The sequence below is a fragment of the Neodiprion fabricii genome, chromosome 6 (genome assembly GCF_021155785.1).
Source record: "Neodiprion fabricii isolate iyNeoFabr1 chromosome 6, iyNeoFabr1.1, whole genome shotgun sequence".
NCBI classification, from domain to species: domain Eukaryota; kingdom Metazoa; phylum Arthropoda; class Insecta; order Hymenoptera; family Diprionidae; genus Neodiprion; species Neodiprion fabricii.
Window position 1 is genome coordinate 23,373,590 of NC_060244.1, and position 20,173 is coordinate 23,393,762.

The 20,173-nt window shown below is 39.3% G+C and overlaps 3 protein-coding genes across 10 annotated transcripts in view; 2 read left to right on the plus strand and 1 right to left on the minus strand.

Annotated features, from left to right (window-relative positions):
• LOC124185057 (hemicentin-2-like) overlaps nt 1-20,173 on the minus strand; it is a 304,368-nt gene that overhangs the window by 165,004 nt on the left and 119,191 nt on the right. The gene's annotated exons all lie outside the window — the stretch shown is intronic.
• On the plus strand, nt 312-19,410 carry LOC124185052. Of its 3 annotated transcripts, XM_046575382.1 has the most exons (7): nt 312-429; nt 2,935-3,185; nt 3,264-3,539; nt 3,923-4,056; nt 4,153-4,318; nt 4,503-4,906; nt 19,400-19,410. In XM_046575382.1, the coding sequence occupies exons 2-6, from the start codon at nt 2,937-2,939 to the stop codon at nt 4,902-4,904; spliced, it is 1,227 nt and encodes a 408-aa protein (XP_046431338.1). In that variant the 5' UTR covers nt 312-429; nt 2,935-2,936; the 3' UTR covers nt 4,905-4,906; nt 19,400-19,410. The 3 variants fall into 3 exon arrangements, with proteins under 3 accessions (XP_046431338.1, XP_046431336.1, XP_046431337.1); XM_046575380.1 differs by lacking the exon at nt 19,400-19,410 and having other exon boundaries at nt 4,503-4,965; XM_046575381.1 differs by lacking the exons at nt 312-429; nt 19,400-19,410 and adding an exon at nt 845-911 and having other exon boundaries at nt 4,503-4,965.
• LOC124185053 lies at nt 6,996-10,232 on the plus strand. 2 transcript variants are annotated; one of them, XM_046575383.1, is made up of 6 exons: nt 6,996-7,368; nt 8,186-8,439; nt 8,547-8,822; nt 9,060-9,193; nt 9,281-9,446; nt 9,553-10,232. In XM_046575383.1, exons 2-6 carry the CDS (start codon nt 8,194-8,196, stop codon nt 9,952-9,954), a joined length of 1,224 nt encoding a protein of 407 aa, XP_046431339.1. In that variant the 5' UTR covers nt 6,996-7,368; nt 8,186-8,193; the 3' UTR covers nt 9,955-10,232. The 2 variants fall into 2 exon arrangements, with proteins under 2 accessions (XP_046431339.1, XP_046431340.1); XM_046575384.1 differs by lacking the exon at nt 6,996-7,368 and having other exon boundaries at nt 8,168-8,439.

Consider the following 20,173-nt stretch of genomic DNA (forward strand, 5'->3'; position numbering starts at 1 on the left):
CGTTGCACCGCGCCAAGCAAGTTGACCGCGAAAAAAGCGTGTCTGCGTGCAGGCGACTCCCATTTCTAGCAGCCGCGCAGCATTTCGCTCCTGGCGCACCATCTCGCGGTGTTACGAGTCTCTCGTTTGCGCATGTGGCTCAAACCTGCGACATGCTCGCTTTCACAAGACTTAGTGCGCAACACTAGCCCCATCTGACCGATGATTTTCCGTTCATTGGTCGCAATAGCAGAACTGCCGTAGGCTGAGTTTCTATAGTAAGATAACTTTAATGCTTAGCGCTCTGTAATATCACAGTTAAATCGGTGTATAACTATACATATCAATATTCGTATTTGCTCACTTGTACGATAATCGACTATTTAGATCCTGCCAAACTGTTGCGCGCAACAACTGGAGTGTACATTGTTCGACACATTGTTTACGAAGGTAATTCTGCCGACCTGATATTTACTTTATTAATTTATATAATCTAGCACGTACTCAAATTATGCAATCTCGACATACATTAGATAATATATATACATACAGATACATGCCTGCGTGTTAACGGGTTAAGTGTATTGGTACGTGATACGCGCAATATAGTGAGACACTGTTTAGGAACGTTAGAAAAAAGTACATTTTTTCTTTACATGGACTCGCGGCCACAAATTTAAATGCCAGAAAGTATGCAGGTTGTGAAATTTTGTAGGTCACGGTAAAATCTAACGGCTATAACTTAGTGTAGTTAGATTTGCATTTCATTAGTGTGAAATTGCGACGATTCATCTTTGAAATAGGATGAAAGATAGAGAAGGAAGGAGAGAGACGAGCTCACGTCAAGAAGAGCGAAGGCTCAGTAGACCTACGTACTTCATTATAATAAGACGTGTCTCAAGTAAATGACTTCAAGCGTAGATCCTGATCAGGTAAAAATTTGAAATAGAACATAGTACAACGAGAAAAAGACTTCACTCAGAACCTTTCATCCATTTTTCAACATATTCAGAGTCCTATATATATATTGAATGAATTGTTGGCGATCGTATATTCGATAATCAAGTCAAGAACTTATTTGATGGGTGTACAGTTTAAATTATCACCGACCGTAAGGGCTTAATTCTTCTGAGGAGTATACGATTTCAAATTTCACGCTTAATTCTATGGAGTATTCTCTTACAGCAGTATTTGTTTCTTGTCGAATATTATGCAGGCAACGATAATATAATCGCTGATTTTTTTATTCGAAATCCGGTGAGAAAATTTGAATTAGAAGACGAACCTTACAAAGTTTTAATAGCCTAATTGACTTCTAGTATACCTATATCTAAGAATAGTAGCTCTAACTATGTCGTAGCGCTAAAAAAAAGATTCATTTAGATCAAGAATCAAAGATCCAGGTTAATTTCAAAACGAAGACGAACAATTAAAATTAATAATATATCAGGTTAAAAAAGGATAGTTGAAAGATCTATTTTGTTTGTACAATGGTATTTTGTTTAGAACCAACAAAGAAACAAACGGTTGGCAGGTTGCGGTTCCAAGAATTTTGCTAAATTTGATGACGGAAACTATTCATGTCAGATTAGAATATCCTGGGGTATATAAAACGTTCTCGTATATACGGCCATGCTATTGGTGGAACAAAATGTATCGAGATATTAAAAAATACGTCGTTCCTTGTGACTTGTGCCAAAAGGTCAAGCGTTTAACATAAAATATGGAAGGCAAATATTTAATGGTCAAATTTTACGAACCGAACGAGTTAGTGACAGTGGATTTTTAAGGGCCATTACCTACTTCAATCGGTGGTGTCCAACGTATATTTTTACTAGTAGATGCTTTTTCTAAATACACCAAATTAAATCCCGTAAAAAAGGCGACAACACAAATTGTAATTAAAGAAGTTCTTGATTCCTACGTTAACGAAATAGATAAACCAAAAATAATATTATCTTATCACGGTACACAGTTCACGTCATCTAAATGAGAAATTGGATTAGAAATGAACGATATAAAACTAATTTTTTCTATAATTAGAAGTCCACGAAGTAATCCTACTGAGCATATCATGAGAGATTTAGATCGCATGTTTAGAACTTTATGTTCAGAACACATACACGATGGGCCAAGCATGTGGAGGATATTGAATCATTTTTGAACAGAACAATTGATTCTAGTATCGAGTTTACTCCTAAAGAACTACATTTTGGAACTAAACCTACCGATGAAATTGAAAAATTAATATCATTTCCGAAAACATCTCACTTGATGACTCATGAGCGTAAAATTGTATTTGCTTGAACCAGACTGCAAGAAAGTTTTAACAAAAAACTGCGTAAGCAAAAAGGTTATTCGAAGCTCAAATTTGTTCCGGATGATTACTATTGAATACGGCACCTAGACAACCTGGCCCATTAAATCACGTAAGGCAGGAATTTTTTCATCTTTTTTGTGGACCATACCGAATATCTAAGGTTTTAGACAATAACGCTTATTGTTTAGTTGAGGTTAATAATTCTGCGTTGAATAAAGGTATCTATACTCAAATCAATTTAAGGAAATACTTCGTAACAGATAATAATAACTAAAAGAAAAAATACGCCATAAGAAAGTACTCCAAAAAACGAGTGTAAAATAATTTTAGACGCAGGGTTATATGTTCTAGATAAAGTTATCTGCAAAAAAAAAAAAAAACTCCTTTTAAATAATATATTTGATTTTATCTCGTAGATTTTAGAACAACCTAAAATTGTTACAAGATTTAGACACGGTTATTTTGAAAAAAGCCTCAAAATTGTTAATACCTGTGAAAGAGCGAAGCTCGACAATTACTTGTTATCATCTGGTAAAATTTATACTCACTGTAAAATAGGTTTTCTTCGGATTGTATGCTGTAACCCATTAATGTGCGGCAGTCTGATATTTGTTAATTAATTGAATTTTTATTAGCTATGGCGTGGAAGAAACCGGATTGGCTCGACGTGTCGTACGTGCAAAAAGTTCTGCGAAATCATGAAAGGGACGAATCCATCGAGGTTTTCGGAATTTCAGTGAAACCAGCAGTGGCCAAAGGGGATAATTATGTTAGCGATATGCATCGTGTCGCTGTAGAATTTTTTCGAGGCCGGAATGATCGTCGAATTCTAGAGACGCGATCTATCATAGTGAAAGTCGCCCCTTGTGACCTTCGAGAAGAATGGGTAACCATCCAAACATCGCCGATCACTACAATTTTAAAAAGATCACTTTCATCCGCTGTTACTTGATTAACTGTCCAGATAGCGAGTTTAGGAGTTTTCGACATCGAGTCGTCAATGATGTCTGTTACGCTCCCAAAGATGCAAGAAATTCTCGGAAAATTTTCCCCGGAATCTCTGGGTGCACGGTGTTTGTATTATCAGATTGAAAAACCAACGCACATAGTCATCGAGGACCTGACTCAAGATGGATTCAAAATGGCTCAACACCAATTGGGCCTGGACCTAAACCACTCTGTACTCGCTATGCGAAATCTCGCTAGATTTCACGCTTCTTCAATTGCACTCAAAGAAAAGGTTAGAGGATGATCTGCACCATGTGCAGAATAAGTAGTTCTTCTAATGATAGATCATTTTTTTGAAGAGTCATTTTGAGCACAAGTTACAAGGTTAGTTTAGTATGAAAGAATGTAAATTCGAAAAATTGGTGATTCCGAAAAATTAACAACGGAGCCAGGAATCGAACCTGGCGTCTAGAGACACTTGACCGGAGCCTTACTCCACTAGACCACCTAGCCGCCCTGACTCTGTTGTTGTTAATTTCTCTCATCACCAGTGAGTTCGAATTTGTTTTCCTGTGCCCGGTTTATGTGTGTTGTTTTTATTTATTTGTTAGTTTAGTATATTCACAACTGACCGGAAACTTTACGATAAAATTTTTCCACATATGTCAAACTCAGTATCCGAAGGCAATTGCTAATTACAAGAAGGGGCTGTTTGACAAGGATCATCCAATCGCGATGGAGCTGTGGGTGAACAGGATCTTTAGATCTCTTACAAAAGAGACAACGAGTTGGTCTGAGCTGAATCCACAGTAATCATTTCAAATAATTTGACTTAAGTCGGTATCATGTGTCCGAGGTAAGGCATTACTTTGATTATTGAATGATCTGACACTGTTGCTCTTCAGAATTCCAGAAAAACTTTGTAAGCTATCGGACGTTATGTATGAGAAGACATGCGAGGTGGCTCTCTATCGTGAGGATGATTTTAATGTTCTCAATCACGGCGATATGTGGGTGAACAACATGATGTTTCGTTATGATGAACAACAGAAGCCGATAGAGCAGATATTTGTAAGTAAATTCAGGTTATACTACTCTATCGTTTTACACGTAATAATCAGCGGATCATGCGTTATTCTGATTTGCATGCAGGTAAGTCACACCTCTATCCATCTCTTGGTCGTACCTTCTTGAAAAGTGGAAGAACTGATGTTACAGCAATACATTGTGATCAATTTTGTCTCGTTAATTATAGGTAGATTTTCAATTCTGTCATTGGGGCTCACCAGCAGAAGACCTTCTTTACTTTTTTGGCTCTAGCCTATCCGACGACGTTCGAGTTCAGCATCGCGATTTGCTTGTAAGCGAATATCACACCACCTTAACCGTCACAATGTCCAAACTGCAGTGTAAGACGGCAGTACTGAGCTTCGACAATCTACAAGCGGTATTAAAAAAACGAGTTCTTTGCGAAGTGGTTGCCATTGCTGTAACATTACCAGTTGTTGTTTTTGAAGAAAGGGAACCATTCAATCTCGAAGATGTATTAAAAACCAATGCAGAATTTCACCATCCAGGTCATCGTGGTAAAACGTACAGGAAAATCATGACTAGACTTCTACCATTGTACAATAGTATGGGGATATTGGACGTGTAAGGGTTTGCAACTATCATCAGGCGCCCCTATGTACTCTGAATAAATGCTGCGATGCCCAAAACAAATATGAACCAAATATCCCCTCCCCAACGACCCCGACTGCCATCACTGACCTTTTAAATGACGACAGAAAGACGTTGATAATACCCTCTATCTTTCTAACCAAGCTTCACTGTCTCTTACGTAACGCTCAGTCTCTTTCGATGAATATGCGTTTTATCTCTATCCGTTCTATCTAGCTTTCCAACGCTGGGTTCTTTTAATCATATTTCTGGCTCACTTTGCAGCAGGCTGTACTTGGCACAATAGTGAAAACACACTTGATACAAAGTACAATAGCTCATCTAGCTTGGCAACTTTATTTTACTTTTTCTAATCGTATAATTTGTGGCTCAATTATTGTTAGCAGTAGGCTGTACTAGGGAAAATAGTGAATGTCAAACATAGACCAGTCAGACGATGCGTTCCTGGCTCGCCGCATGTAGCATGCAAAACTGTCTGCAGCAATCTACAGGATTCGAATTGTTGGAAGTATCTGGTATAATCGTTGAATGGGTAGTCGGTGAGGGGAAAAATTTTTGGTGTAATATGTATCGCGTGTTTGTGAAATAGCCGTGGGTTGAACGAACTCACAAAGTTGCCGGAAAAAGATGTTACGTATTAAAAATTGCGCCGCGCGATAAATTTCGAGATAAACGGGTAGGGAAAACCCCAATCTTAGAGAAATTATCCTTCAAAGGAAAAACATAAGAATTTCATAACTAAGTTACAAACACGCTATCGGTCAATACAAAAACCAAAACACGCCGGCAGAATATCCTATGTAAAATACACTTGAAGGATACATTTATTTCTTCACAAAGTTATCGCAACATTTTATGCAATCATTATTTGTGGTTATAAATGGATTTTCAACTCTTTCATCAAGCTTCACCAGCTGCAGACATTCTCCAATTTTGCTACAAGTCTGTCGGATGATGTAGAATTAAATTACCGTGAAAAACTAGTCCTCGAGTATCACGTCTGGTTGACCAGCACGATGGCAAACCTCGGGTGCAAGACGAAGGCAACGACGAGCGAACTACGACGACTTGCGTGATACGCTGCAAAGACGTGCTTTCATTGAAATGCTTTTGTCTTTCACATAATTGCCGAATATGATGAAAGATAACAGTGAAAGAATGAAGCTTGCCGATCTAGTTTCACAAGGTGTACATTTTGACAATCCAGCCCACCGTGAAATTCGATATAAACAGATTATGACTGGGCGTCTACCGATAAATGACAGTGTGTGGCTCCTGGATTCATGAAATTATCGCGGAATTAGTTTGTGCACAAATTTTGCGTGTGCCAAAAATACAAATTTCATCGCACTAAAAAATACCGAAGCTTGAAAACTATTGCATTCCTACGGTGTATGAAAATACAGTTGTTACAAGAGTGACGGAAGGTTTTATCGATCAGTAACTCTCAGACGTTTCAACGCCTGATCCTTATGCCACCAGATACGTCAGGCAAGGCCATGCGTTCAACGAATAGTTTAATTGTTCCCGAGAAATTACATTATTTCATTAATCATTTTTTTATCAGGTGTGTTTTGTGTCTCGTCGTAGTCATTAATTGGCGATTCCGTTTTTAACTTTTTTTTTCTTATTCCCTATCTTGACAAGATTATACGACTCGCAAATTTTAGCCAATTGCACTGCCTTCATCCTCAAATCACACAAGCGTAGTGGGGATATATGTGCAGTCACGTGTAATCTTTTATCGAGTGCATGATTTATAAATACACATTGAATCAGTACTTGCCATTTTATCATCATCGTAAAGCTTATACCCGTAAAAACAAAGAAGTCGTAGTCTCGTCTACCTGATAATTTCAATATAAGGTCACTTTGTTTTACCTTCTTTCCCGAACGTGACCCTAGTCAGTGTCAAACGAATAAATAAACATTCTGCCTAATAATCTTTGTGCGTACGATAATTACAAGGTGCTGTGACGTAGTGGCGGGCTGTTTCGGGGAGTCCGAAAAAACAAGTGAAAAAAAATCCTTCAAGATTCGTATGAAATTGCTAGACAATTTACGTGGATTGAAACTGTATCTGATAATTGATTCTCCGCTCCATGACCTGCTCCCACCGCACACCCATGGCTTAGCCTTGAACGTTGGCCGCATTCGCGAAAGACTTGAATTTTCAACCGACTGGCAGGATGCGTACGCCACATATCGCTCCGATCCTGTGTCGGCCGAATGAAATCTACTCTACCTACGGTAGCACTATATAAGAACTAAGAGAAGGCGAGAACCCGTTTCATTGCAAAAGGAAGAACCGGACGCACCGCGATACTGCATCGTAGCTTTCGTGTTTTGCATGGAATCCCGTTAGTGATTATCATTTTGTGCCAAGGATTACGTGTATTATTTGTATTTCGAGAACACAAATTATTAATTACCAATCAGAGGTAAGAGCTTACATTAAAACGAATTCTATTTCTTAATTCGAATTTCATTCTTCGCAACATCCATGTAACTTCTTCCAATCAATGATCATCTAGTGAATAGTTGGCAAAAATTTAATTTGACAGACCGTACATTGACATCAGGACGCAATAAGCGCTCCACTCGGTTGTTAGGATTGAGTACAGAATATTAACGAAGAATTAAATATTTGCTTGCCCAGTTCATGTAAAATTCTGTAAAAAATTTCGAAGTATAAACAAGAACTTGGCAGCAAAAATCTGAAATTATTCTGCTAACGTTGCAGGCATTGTAACGAGAGACAATTATTGTCGGAGGTGTAATTTTTATACTGTAGCATTGATGTTTCGCGAGTCAAGATTAATAAACTTGAATTTATAATTTAATAGTTCATTGCACTGCAATACCTCAGTTTGAATATTATAAGCAATTATATTTTTCTGTCTGTATGCTCGCTTTCTCGTAATACATACGCGAAATAAATGAGTTATTGACAACGATATGTGAACAAAAAATTAATCTTTAATTCAAATGTGGAGACCGTTCCGAAATAATGAACTACACCAGAATGTGCAGATAAAATGTCATGTAGACTTATTATCGACCAGTTTGCCTGACACAGATACGCTCTAAAAGAATTTCCGTCTGGCTGAATTTAGCTTGACTATGCAACGTAACTGGTTTGCATTGATAAACACTATAACGTCATTCTCATTTTTAAATTCCGTTCACGTCAGAGTCACTTGTCTAGCATTTTAATAACTGTTAACCGGAGAAGAATTCATCGTGGAAATTTTCCAGTGACGAAAATGGAAATTCTAAACTGGTTGAACCCGACTTTCATACAAAAGGTACTGCGAAAATCTGAACAAGATGACTCAATCGAAGTATCTGACATAAATGTGAAACCCGGTACGTCGAAAGGGGACAATTACCTGGGAGATCTTCTTCGCGTGAATGTCGATTTTTTACGAAGCAAAAAACATGAGAAAATCGCAGAGACAACATCCCTGATTGTGAAAGTGGCCCCTCGTGGTGACTTTCGCGAGGATTTGGTAAACAAATGAGACTAGAGTTTCACATTCAAAGCATACTTGTAGAGAGAAAGAGAGAGAGAGAGTGTTAATTTTTCGTTTTATCATTAACGTAAAGTTTTGAACAGGTGAGGAGCGGTAAATTGTACGATACGGAAATCTCGATGCTGTCGAATACTTTGCCTCGGATGGAGAATACTCACGTCGGAGTCGGCACGATATCGTTAGCTCCACGGTATATTTATTCTCAGATTGAAGTACCGATTCACCTGATAATGGAGGACTTGAAGCTAAAAGGGTTACGGATAGCTGATCGGCATGCGGGTCTTGATCTGGAGCATTGCTTGGTCGCAATCCGGAAGCTTGCCGTTTTTCACGCTAGTTCGATAGCTCTGCGAGATAAGGTGCGTCTATACCAATGTTCTTGTAGTTATTAATTTTTCGATAAATTCCTAGAACTCAAGTCCAATCTAGTCTACTGCCCTGACCATTTCGACCCACCAATAACATTGCCCCGATAACTTTACAGTATGACAGAATTTTGTATAGGTAAGAAATAAAATGCCGGCAAACACGATGACTTAAGTTTTTTCCACGATGAGATTGATTTGTTATGTGTAATATCATGGATCGAATTTAAGGATCCACAAGCACTGATGAGATACGAGAGAGGATTGTGCCACGAAAGTCAGCCAGCGTCGTTAGTTGCATTCGTCAATGGATGTGCGGAAGCTCTCGGTAAACAAGTGGTGAAATGGCCAGAATTGAACCCACGGTAATCGCTCTCTAACGAAATTTGTTTCTTACGTTACATGTGAATATTGGTTAAATTTATTTAACAAAAATTATCCTTATTTTGTAGGATTCGGGAAAAACTTGTGAAATTATCGTCGGTTTTTTACGAAAAAGGATCGGAAAGCACTCGATTTGAACAGGACGATTTCAACGTCCTTAATCATGGAGATTTTTGGGTGAACAATATGATGTTCCGATACGACGAACGAAAAAAGCCCGTCGACGCGATATTCGTAAGTTGAGATCGATGCTGTAGTTGAATTTCGTTTCAGTGTTCGTATCTTGCGTGAAACATCAAATATTACACGAGCGTTTGTTTCATCGTATCCTGAATTGCAGGTGGACTTCCAACTCAGCAAACACGGCTCACCGGCTATAGATCTGCTCTACTTTTTTGGCACGAGTCCCTCCGACGATGTCAGAATTCACCACCGCGATTTACTCTTGCGAGAGTATTACGCTTCGCTGACCGCCACCATGGCTGATCTAAAGTGTAGCACGGAAGCACCAGGCTTCGACAAGCTACAAGAGGCGCTACGAAAACGAGCTTTCTACGAAGTGATTGCGTCCTTTGTTATACTGCCGCTCGTCCTAGTTGAAGTTGAAGTACAGAAGGGCTTAGACGAAATAATAAAGCCGGATGGGACGCACGAGAATCCGGGATTCGAGAGCAAGATATTCCGGAAGGTCATGACGAGAGTTCTACCATTGTTTGACAGCATGGGATTACTGGATGTGTAGCCGCGCATAATTATTACCGTGAATCCGTTGCTAGTTTTTCACCGATACAATATATGGAATGTTGAACTATATAACAGTAATAGTGATTATCTGTAACCAAATCGTCATTTATTTATTTCAATCGATGATTATCTTTCCATTATTCACCAATTTTCGGCAGTATTTTAACATAGAGGAGTATTTAAATTTCGATTACAGTAGAATGGGAAAAAGTAATTTTGTGCTTCGACTGTAGAACATTGTTTTAAGAAAATATACTTTGTATCTGGTGGTTTCAACATTGACATTATGCTTTCATTGAGTGTACAATTCATCGACATTGGTCATTTACGGCCGTTCAAGTGGAGTACGTGATAAGCGAAGCTTTCGGAGCATATGACGCAGTTAAAACAGGTCAGGACTGCAGGTTTCAGCGACTACCGATGTAAACTGATAAAGATCTCGGTCAACATACATCACCAGTAAACAAATATTTGTCGGGACGTGTTTACTACAGAATTCGCGTGTTCTTTCACTCAGGCTTCTGTCTGCTTGAAGCGATTTATTTATTGATGTAACACTCTCTCGCGCACACACACCCACGCACACGCACCGCATGCATACCAGCTTACGTATATAACTATATACATATGTAGGTACAGCATAGAAACAGACCTTTGCAAGTCAGAGTCAAGAACAACGCCACACGTGAAAATTATCGTTGATTGAGTGACACGAAGGCTACTCTCTCTTTCAATACCTTTTACATAGCGCGCAGTCTGTCTCTATAAGTCAACGTATCTAACTGACTCCAGATTGATTTATCGAGAACAAATGCAGACACATTGGCACCATTCGTCGTATTGCACTGGCTACGCGGTGTAACGTTCACTGAATTGTGTCAGAAGCGACTTATTGCGTAGATACTTGATCTTATACAGGTGTATAAGGAAATTTCAGTACACCTTATCTTCGTACATTGAACTCCTGCATACAATCTTATCTTACGATACGCGACTGTGAACTAAGGCCGGGCTTGCGACTTGTCCAAGAGCTTCGCTCATTGAACTGGGATCAAGCTCCGTTCTGAATGCAAACTGCGTAAGCTGTTGAGCCGGACCTTGGCAGGAGAAGTCGAGGAAATGAAAGGAGAGCACGTACAATATACACTAGCCAATAATAGACAAGTACTTGCTGCATTCATTGAAAAATATCTCACTAGCTAACTGTTGTAAAAAGTCATATTTTCTTAGCCGGCGTACATACACGCAAATACCACGGTGAATGTAAGAGTTTATCTTACCACGTAGTGTCACAATTTTCTCAAAAGAATAAATCAAAAAGAAGTAAGCAAAATTACCGAGCTTTGTTGCTAAAATATTAAACGCGAGTTTTTCTGGGAAACTTTTAGAGGTGGGGTAGAAAAATGTGAAAGACCAAAAAGTCAAGAACACACGTACAGTTAAAAACGTAGAAAGATCAAAAATACAAAAAGACGACTTGTAGAAAAATAAAAATTAAGAATGCAGAAATGTATAAATAAATTTGATCGCCAATATTACGGAAGTGCAAAATATTGAATTGAGAAAATACCGAACATTGAAAAAGTCGACTTTTCAAACGTCAGACTCGTGCCTTTGTCGAAAATCTACGAATCCGAATTTATCAATAACACGACTAACCAAAGACTTGAAAGATCGAAATCCCGGGACCCACTAAAGACAGAATGGCCCAAATACCGAAAGCCTGGATAACGTCAGACCCATACATTCTCTGCAACGCCGCACGTATCCGATGGCCGGTGTCTAGTGCCATCTAGCATAAGTCTACGTACCTATGACAAACGCACATCTACATTTTGCACATCGTAATTCTACTCCTTCGAAACTTTGATTGTCGACAACTAATTTTTTCGGTTTTGCTGCTGTTGTAATTATCAGCCTCTCTGAATGTTTAATTTCGTAACTCTCATTTTTCTACATCTCCACATTCTGTGCTTTGGTCATTCGAAATGCCGACTGTTCTGATATACTTTTTCGGATAAGAGAGCGTTCGGTTAAATGAACGTTCGGGAAAACAATTATTCTACAGGGTGATTCATCGAAAATCCCACCTTCGGTACGCTGATCATTCGATGTTTTGAAATTCGTATCTCGAAAGTTTTTACGGCTCACAAACAAATGCGAAAATCGCACGACAGAAATAATCGCGCATAATAATGTTTCGATCATTACAACCTTTCGTCATGTAAATGCCACCCAAATAAGAAATGTTAGTTGACCTAAAACCCGAAAAAGCGATAAAAAAAATATGAAAGACGAAACGAATGATAATTTTAAGGTCCTGTTTTCATTCAATTAGCATGAGATAATAGGAGAAAAATTCCATCCCTTGAGTCAACAAAGTCAGATAAAGCCCCTGACGAGCAGAGGCAAAAGTTGAAGAGCAAAAGTGTTAAGCTGACTTAAAATTTCTCTTCAAGATTACAGACATATATATATACTCGTATATATATAGGTGCAGTTATATCATGAAGTTTTGATAAGCCAAATCGCTTGAACTTATACTTGAATGTTAAAAACTGATTGCCTTATAATCGAGGAAGAATATGAAAAGATTACTTCAATACACGTACGGGATATTTCAATTCTTGTAAAGGCACAGATAATAATACTTTCGTTCAGAAGTTTGTCATATAATTGTTATAGATTCTTATTATTAATAATAATAAAATGAAATACTTCGAATTTTCGTTTCCTCGTACTTTTGGATACAAAGTTACCCAAACAACTAAATTGTTCTCATCAAGACTCTGATACCGGCAAATTGCATATCAACGTCTAGAAAGTAATTAACGCTGTTAGTAATTACACCATCTGGTGGGCAGCCTTCCGCGTTAATTCGAGTCAACCTAAAATAATTAGAATTATACACCTGAACATCAGCGGAGGTTTGAACTTCAATCCAATGAGGCTGCTTTACGTTCAATTATAAAAGCCAAGCACTTGAATGACACTGTTCAGGAAATATTGAAGCCATAATCTTCTAGTTTTTGATCATGAATATTTTTCAAACAAGTCTCACAGCAACTTTGACCAACCTTCTGAGATTACGGCCGAGAACATATTATCTTGTATCTTGAATCGACGTTACATGGAAATAAATTTCATGATCAAGTGTTAGTTTTAATCAAAAATACCCAATTTCTCTGTCACGCTCTCTCCAGTCCATCTCCTTTTCTCTCTCACGCAACAATCACGGTGAGTGACTTTTGTTTACTAATATACAGTAACACTTTTCGGAGTGTTTCCAATACATTAACGAACACAGCCATAGACATCGAGGAAATATTCGAAATAGAGACGCCGATGACGTTGGCTACTTCAGTAAAAATGAATCAGCTACTCTTTGACGGATCGGTGCTAAGTGCAGAAGTATTTTACTCAAATATAAAAGGTCCCGTCATCATCATCCTGAATACTTTTGTTCTTGAGGAATGTCTGATGACCGAAGGCAGAGCACTACTTGACTTTGGAATGCGATTTCAAATAACAAGAAATTTCGCACGATTTCATGAAAATTCTTTGTGAGATTTTATATTCTTATATGTGAAACATCCAAATTGCGAAGAGGATGATAGTTATTATCAGTGAGAACAAATGATCAATGATTTGAATTTCCTACAACTATGGCGCTGAAACGTAGAAACCTTTTGCCATCACGGAAACACGTTTTAAAAGAACTAATGCCGTGCCTGTTCATGAAATCGATTAATTATCAGTGGTTCTTTTTCAATCATACACAAAAATAGCCATAGACCTTTGACATGGGCTCAAATCAATCATTGTGCACGGTGATGCGGAAAGAGTTTTAAAATTCAGCCCTCAAATTATTGAAAAAAAGCAGTTGGAATGTACAGCAGCAATAGTAGGTCACAAAAAAGAGAAGATTATACTCATATTTTTATTTTATTCCCACACCACTACATGCAAAATGCTAATTGAAAATAGACTCGTCGGTGTGCCAGTTGAATTTGTATCGCATTATTATAGTTTAGCGAAGTTTCGACGGCCGGCACTCTAGATCCTATTGAATGGTGCCAACTTCCGTTCAGTTTGCAGGTATTGGTAAGTGGAATAAATTGGCTTGATTAGATAATCGAAACGTTCCTTGAACGGTGTTAGTTGAAAGTTTGCAAACTTTTCGCTAAATTGAATGCAATTTGAGTAACAATGCAGCATGAAATTACATAAAATTTCATCAACGAATAAAAGTGGATGTCAATATTTACCGTACCGTTTAACAAACGGTAGTTAATACCATTATACCATTAGTCCGTCGAACCGGCAGCCGGGTAAATGACTTCCAACATTTCTGGGTGGAATTCTAAATGAGAGAACGCGCATTCCTTAGAAAACGTCGTTACCCCGCACATGTTACCGATAATCCTCTCCTAGGACGATTGAATCGAGGATCTCAACGACCCGGGCCTTAATGGCAATAATTTAGACTAGCCCTCGTTGCGATCCAATAAAATGTTTATAAATTTATATCTTTAGGGGAAAAATTCCTTCACTTCGTGATGTTGAGTGAGAATAAACAAAGATGTGCAAAGCCCTTGAAATACACGCGTATAAAAATAACATTTCCGTAATTAACGTTTCGTGTGAGATAAAAAATAGAACGAATATTGCAATTCAAGTAAAAAGGTATTTTTCTAGTCCTATAGAGGGTGTGAAGTGAATTTTGTTGACAATTTATGCGTTGAGTAATTTGAATATCCAGGTACCACGCGAACTGCGTCGGTGAAAAATGGTCATTTCACAATTCCACTTTCAATACAGGTAATATAATTGGATCGAACGAGCGCTGAATTTATCGTTCTAGTTAATTGCATCAGTAAAACGAATGTATGGTCGAGTTTAGGCGAAATACGATGCAGAAACGGGCACCACACTGCAACGGGAACGGTGGTTATTCTACGTAAATTCTCTCACCCTCTTTTTCCCTCGCTCTCTCTCTCTCTCCCTTTCTCTTTCTCCTCTACCTCTCTTTTCCTATATACATCAATCCGATACTTTCCAACGTCTAGTACTCCCGCAGTCTTCCGGGAAGTTAGATTCTCTCACTCGGACAGAATTTAAATCGAATCATTCAACTACAATCTATCCTAGTAGCCCGGTAGTTTAGTGAAAGGTTAGGACTAAAAAGTCAGTACGATATCGCCGAATGATAGGAATTAATTGCGCCACAAATAAATTGCAAGTAAAAACTGTATACCGACAGTAAAATAATCACGCTCACCTAGTCAATTTCACTGTCGGTCACAGAAGAATCGGTACGTTAATTTGCATTTTGAAATACGTTGATTGTATCGCTGGATAGGAGAAAATTGCTACCATGTGAAAATTGACAGTGTTCTTAGGAAAACATCGTGGAATAGGAGACGCACGGTTCTATAGGCGTGGAGCTCGGTGGCAGCGATTAGAACAGATAAGAGACAACTATCGGGTCGAGGGGAGAGCTGATTAACGGATCAAGCGAGAGTGTCTATCCTACGGCAGAAGATCCCGCTGCATCTGACGGCGACAGAAGGGTTAGTCAAGGGTGAATAGAAGTTTGCGCTTGGCGTCGAAGACGATCGTATAACGGGTGAACGAGCCCGTTGAACTTGACGGCGTCGTTGTCCACGAGTCCATTGTATTGACACCAGGCGAAGTCGACTTTCCTGCCATTATAGGAGACCCCTGGTGCTTTCGAGCTTTGAAAGGCGGACGGAGACCTCAGCGGTTCCTCGTTTACAGGATCTCAAAACTGCGCCAGCTGCGTCGAGAATCATACGAAAAATAAGAGCGCGGCTGCAATGATTTACCGAAAATTGAAATTTATCTATTTATTTTTACAACGCCTAGAATAAAATACAGCCAATCCCGAGAGCGCCCTCGAGGACGCGAGGTACGATTTATACGTGCAGCTCCTTATCTTCGGAACCCCTATTTTTAGCCCTGTACGGAACCCAATTTTTCGGGAATAATGCAAGGTAGATACGTCGGTGGTTCTTTAACGAAACCGCGACTTCACCTGCAGACTTCGATTTTGAAAATGGCCCTGATTATCCGGTATTGAATCGACCTTGAAGAGCGTGTTTGTATTCCCGGAACTTTTCGCTGGAATCTTAAAGCAATTAGGAAATACTTGAAACGTCGATTTCACAAGCAGGCAACGGCTATACATCCTGGGATATACGTCCGCCTTTCCGCGGCAGGTACTAACGCTGTTCTAGGGCACTGAATGGCCTGAGTCGGACGACGGCGGTATTTAATTGAAAGGCTATAACTACGATTAAACATTCCATCGTCGTTTTTATCGGGACGTCGATTAATTGCTTTTTCCGATGCCTTCGATTAATGAGAACACCTAATACTTTGATAACCGTTACAGTACATCGGGTAAAAATGTCTCGATCACGTGACTTTGAAGTATCGTGGAAAATATATAATAGTTGCACGCTGATTCATGGACCAGGAAGATTATGAGTGATAATTGGAATCATTGGTTATTCCATTAGTCAACATTCATAGCGGTACCGATATTCGAACTTTTGTTCTACTTTTGAAGATCCCAGTTTTACGGTTATCTTAGCAAGATTAAAGTTTTATCCACGGTAGGTATAAATTTAGGTAGAAACACGTGCATTACGCGAATTAGCAATTAAACACATGCACCCAGAGTAGCCGTTAAATTTTTCAGTAGGTGGGTATGCTCGTCTAATGAGATTTAATGGAGTAATGGATAAGATTAATATGCCGGAAATAGGTACCGCTATCAGCAGAAAACTCAGAGCAGGTGTAACCGTACAAAAGAAAAGGACAGTAATTAATGAAGGAACTCTGTATTGAAACTTCTCTTTCATAATTTACAGATTCTATATCGTCAATGGATACTCAATACCAATTACTGACTACTTGATTTCTCTGCTTCAATCGCTTTTGCAAAAAACTTCTATCAAATGTAAGAGCTGGTAATATTTTTCTCATCACGTTATCTACGAGATCGTAAGCCGGCGGTTTTAAGTGCATGCAATTGTCCCTCAGATTAATCCAACAACATATTTTAGATCCGCAATTACTTTAAATTTGTCTGTCAACGGTGTTAAGTATGCTAATAATCAACAGCATGTTCCGACTTGCACAAAGCAACGCAAGGTCGATTAAAATTGGTGAAACTTTTACTTGTTGCGTGACGTCAAGGCTACAGAATATCACGCAATTATTATCTCCACACTTATCACTGTTCTCATCATCTGCCACGAAATTTCAAATAAAAACAACGTCCTTCGAAGATTTCGTTACGTGATTGTAATGGAAATAATTACATAGCTCAATCATCGCAAAAATTCTCCGACTGAAAATGAGAAAAGTAAGATATGAGACGAGGATACCCTTGTCTCCCCTTGAGACTGACACCTCCGGATGACGCGAAGGTCTGAGAGAGGAAATACGTTAGATGCAATAGTTGTCCACACGTACCCTCCCATAGTTGCGACTCGGAATCTTGCCAAGTTTCCGAGACAAGTTTCGCAACCCTCAAGAAACAGGTGAAAATATACGGTGGATATTTTCTTTTATCATCACGGCGCCTATAGGTATAAGAGACCCTTACATCATTCCTGACCAAATATCGCGTCACTTGCCCCTTTGGGATTGCCCAAGGAAGTGGAAACGACACCCTTAGTCTCTGACATCGTGCCGTTCTCCTCAGGGTACTCTTCGCCGCGAGTTCCGTTCATCTTTTTTCTTCTTCTGGCTGTTCTTTGTTTTTATTTTCTCATTTTTTTTATTCCATCTCGAATAGTCCATACGTCTTGTCACCGATACACTATCGCATCGACTATATAATCTATCATGACTGTGTTCCTCGAACTGATCTAGAGAGTTTTTTTTTTTTTTGTTCACCGTTGTTTTTCGTTATTTATTGCACGCGGCTTATCGACTCATTCCACCGCATTGGCTTAAGATCACGAACGACGGCCGTCTACTTCTATTTGGTCGAGATAATTAGTTACTCGGTACTTCGCTACTGTTTTAAAAGGACACCGCGTTGATGAATTCTTTTTTCAAACGGCTTCTCTGTTTTATGTCTTTCGCGGATACTTGCAACTTTAATGGGTCCTTGACAAGTGGTTGTTATTATTCTCGTCATGACGGGCAGAAAAAAGGTTAAAAAACCACAATCTCGTAAGAATGTCAACTTCACCACACCACTGTGCGACTGAATAATCATCGTAGTTATTTAAGATGATTTATTATCGTCAATTCAAAGAAATACTCGGATCAGTGTATAGAATTCGGGCGCTTGAACCGTTTCGAATATGAAAGATCGATCCAACCGATACTGTTAGACGCAAATCTATAACGTCTAATAACTTCTCGAAAGTCATCAAAGAGCGAAGAACGCGACGTCAAGTTTTCAAGAAGTGAAGTAAAAGGAAAATTTGATCAGACCCTTAAATTTATTCAACTCGAAACTCTGAATACGGCAATTCGCGGGTACTTGAGGACCTGCAGAAGCTTTGACGGCGGTCTTTTTTGTCCCAATGTTTTTCTTCTTCTGTCCAGGTCAGCTTTCAGCCCTCGTTTTATTCCTCCTGAGTCATGGGGCACCCTTATTTCGTCGGTACCAGTTTCGTCTGTGAACGCTTAGTCTCGAGGAGAAAGTTCGACCTTTAGAAGGGTAGCAAATCCCTCAGAGATGACTCGGCAACGTTTGAAATTCAAAACACCAACGTGTATCGCCGGAAAGTTACAAGGTTCAAATTCTTCTTTATTTTTTTCTCATCCCGCTATCCCGTCCCGTCCCGGCATTTTGCCCGCAGCTCAATTGAGTAAACCAAAAGTAATGAACGCGGTACTCTCGACAGGATTAGCTTTTCTTATCACCGCGGTCTCAGTTATCTCCCAGCTTTATCGCACGAGTAAAAACTCCGGCTTTCGCCATTCCGCATTACTCGTAAACCTGCATCATTCGGTGTATGATTGTAGACCGCGTAATTAAATTGTTCACTGTTCGTCAGACTCGTCTGATCCTTCAACGGTACGAACGTATTTATCGGGGTCAAAAGCACTCACGACGATCCTGCTCCTTCGTATCAATCATAACTTCCGCAGTTCGCGATCCTTCGATTCACCAAGGAATCAATAGAAGCTCAAGACAGTCGATATATATTAGCGATAGCAAAAGTGATAGCCAATTTCGCAGACAAATATGCTAATACATCAGCGCCATTAGTCAAACCTGCAGGGAGATTTCGTGTATAGCAAACTCCGTAACCACACAAGGGGTGGATGACGCTGATACGGCCATTCATATTTTGCCTATACCTATTATTATACGGATATTTTCCTTATTCCACGTGGGTAAAAATCTTTCACTGAACCAGCAAATTTTTGTGTTAATATAGTCACAGAAAGAGTTTAGCTGTCAACGCAAAAACTTTCAAAAACTAAAACATCAAAGGTTTTCCGAGTATAGCCAAGTGGAGTTTCAACGTAGCTAACCAAATTTTTTTGCTGTGACCATATTACCTATCATTAAAATTTACCGGCCCAGCCAATTATTTTTTCCGTGCAAATCTGTTTTCAGAGATACGAATTCGTGACTTGGGCGAAAATGAAACGTCAGTAAATATCATTCAGTCCATCATCCGATCCTGAGTAAGGAGATACTCCCAAGTTGATTACAGTGTATACTGCACGTATCGATTTTAGTTCGAGGTGGTGAAACTTTTCGGCCAAAAACAATCGTTGGAAGTTGAATTCATTGGAAGTTAATTCCAGACGTTCCGGGCCTTCAATCAACTCGGATTGACTATGCCTGTTGAGGGGGGATGATGGGATGGATCGCGACAAATGAGTCAAATTAATCACAGCGATTACTATCTCCGATACCAAAACAAGCCACCATTAATCTGCCTCCCCCATAAAACACCCACGCTGCATGCCCTTACCCGACCGAATATATATTCGTAGTGCATCAGACGAGTGTCTAATGTCTCCACAGTGTATTCATTGGGTTAAATCACGTGCTGGAAATTACAGATCAGGATAAGGTTTGTGGAATTATCGCGTCGCGTCGCTGCTGCGCAACTACGGTGGCGTTTCGAGCCTGGCAAATCGCCACCTAATGCGAGTCCCCGCAACTTTCGCGTTCTTTTTTTACGCGCATAATACTCCTGCGTTTC

Excerpts from the sequence above, each read along its gene's own strand:
- LOC124185052 (XM_046575382.1), top strand. The coding sequence starts at position 2,937 with ATGGCGTGGAAGAAACCGGATTGGCTCGACGTGTCGTACGTGCAAAAA. Across the intron at positions 4,057-4,152 it reads TGGTCTGAGCTGAATCCACA|AATTCCAGAAAAACTTTGTA; the intron begins GTAATCATTTCA and ends GTTGCTCTTCAG. Across the intron at positions 4,319-4,502 it reads AGCCGATAGAGCAGATATTT|GTAGATTTTCAATTCTGTCA; the intron begins GTAAGTAAATTC and ends CGTTAATTATAG.
- LOC124185053 (XM_046575383.1), top strand. The coding sequence starts at position 8,194 with ATGGAAATTCTAAACTGGTTGAACCCGACTTTCATACAAAAGGTACTG. Across the intron at positions 8,440-8,546 it reads GTGACTTTCGCGAGGATTTG|GTGAGGAGCGGTAAATTGTA; the intron begins GTAAACAAATGA and ends AGTTTTGAACAG. Across the intron at positions 8,823-9,059 it reads CGATAGCTCTGCGAGATAAG|GATCCACAAGCACTGATGAG; the intron begins GTGCGTCTATAC and ends ATCGAATTTAAG.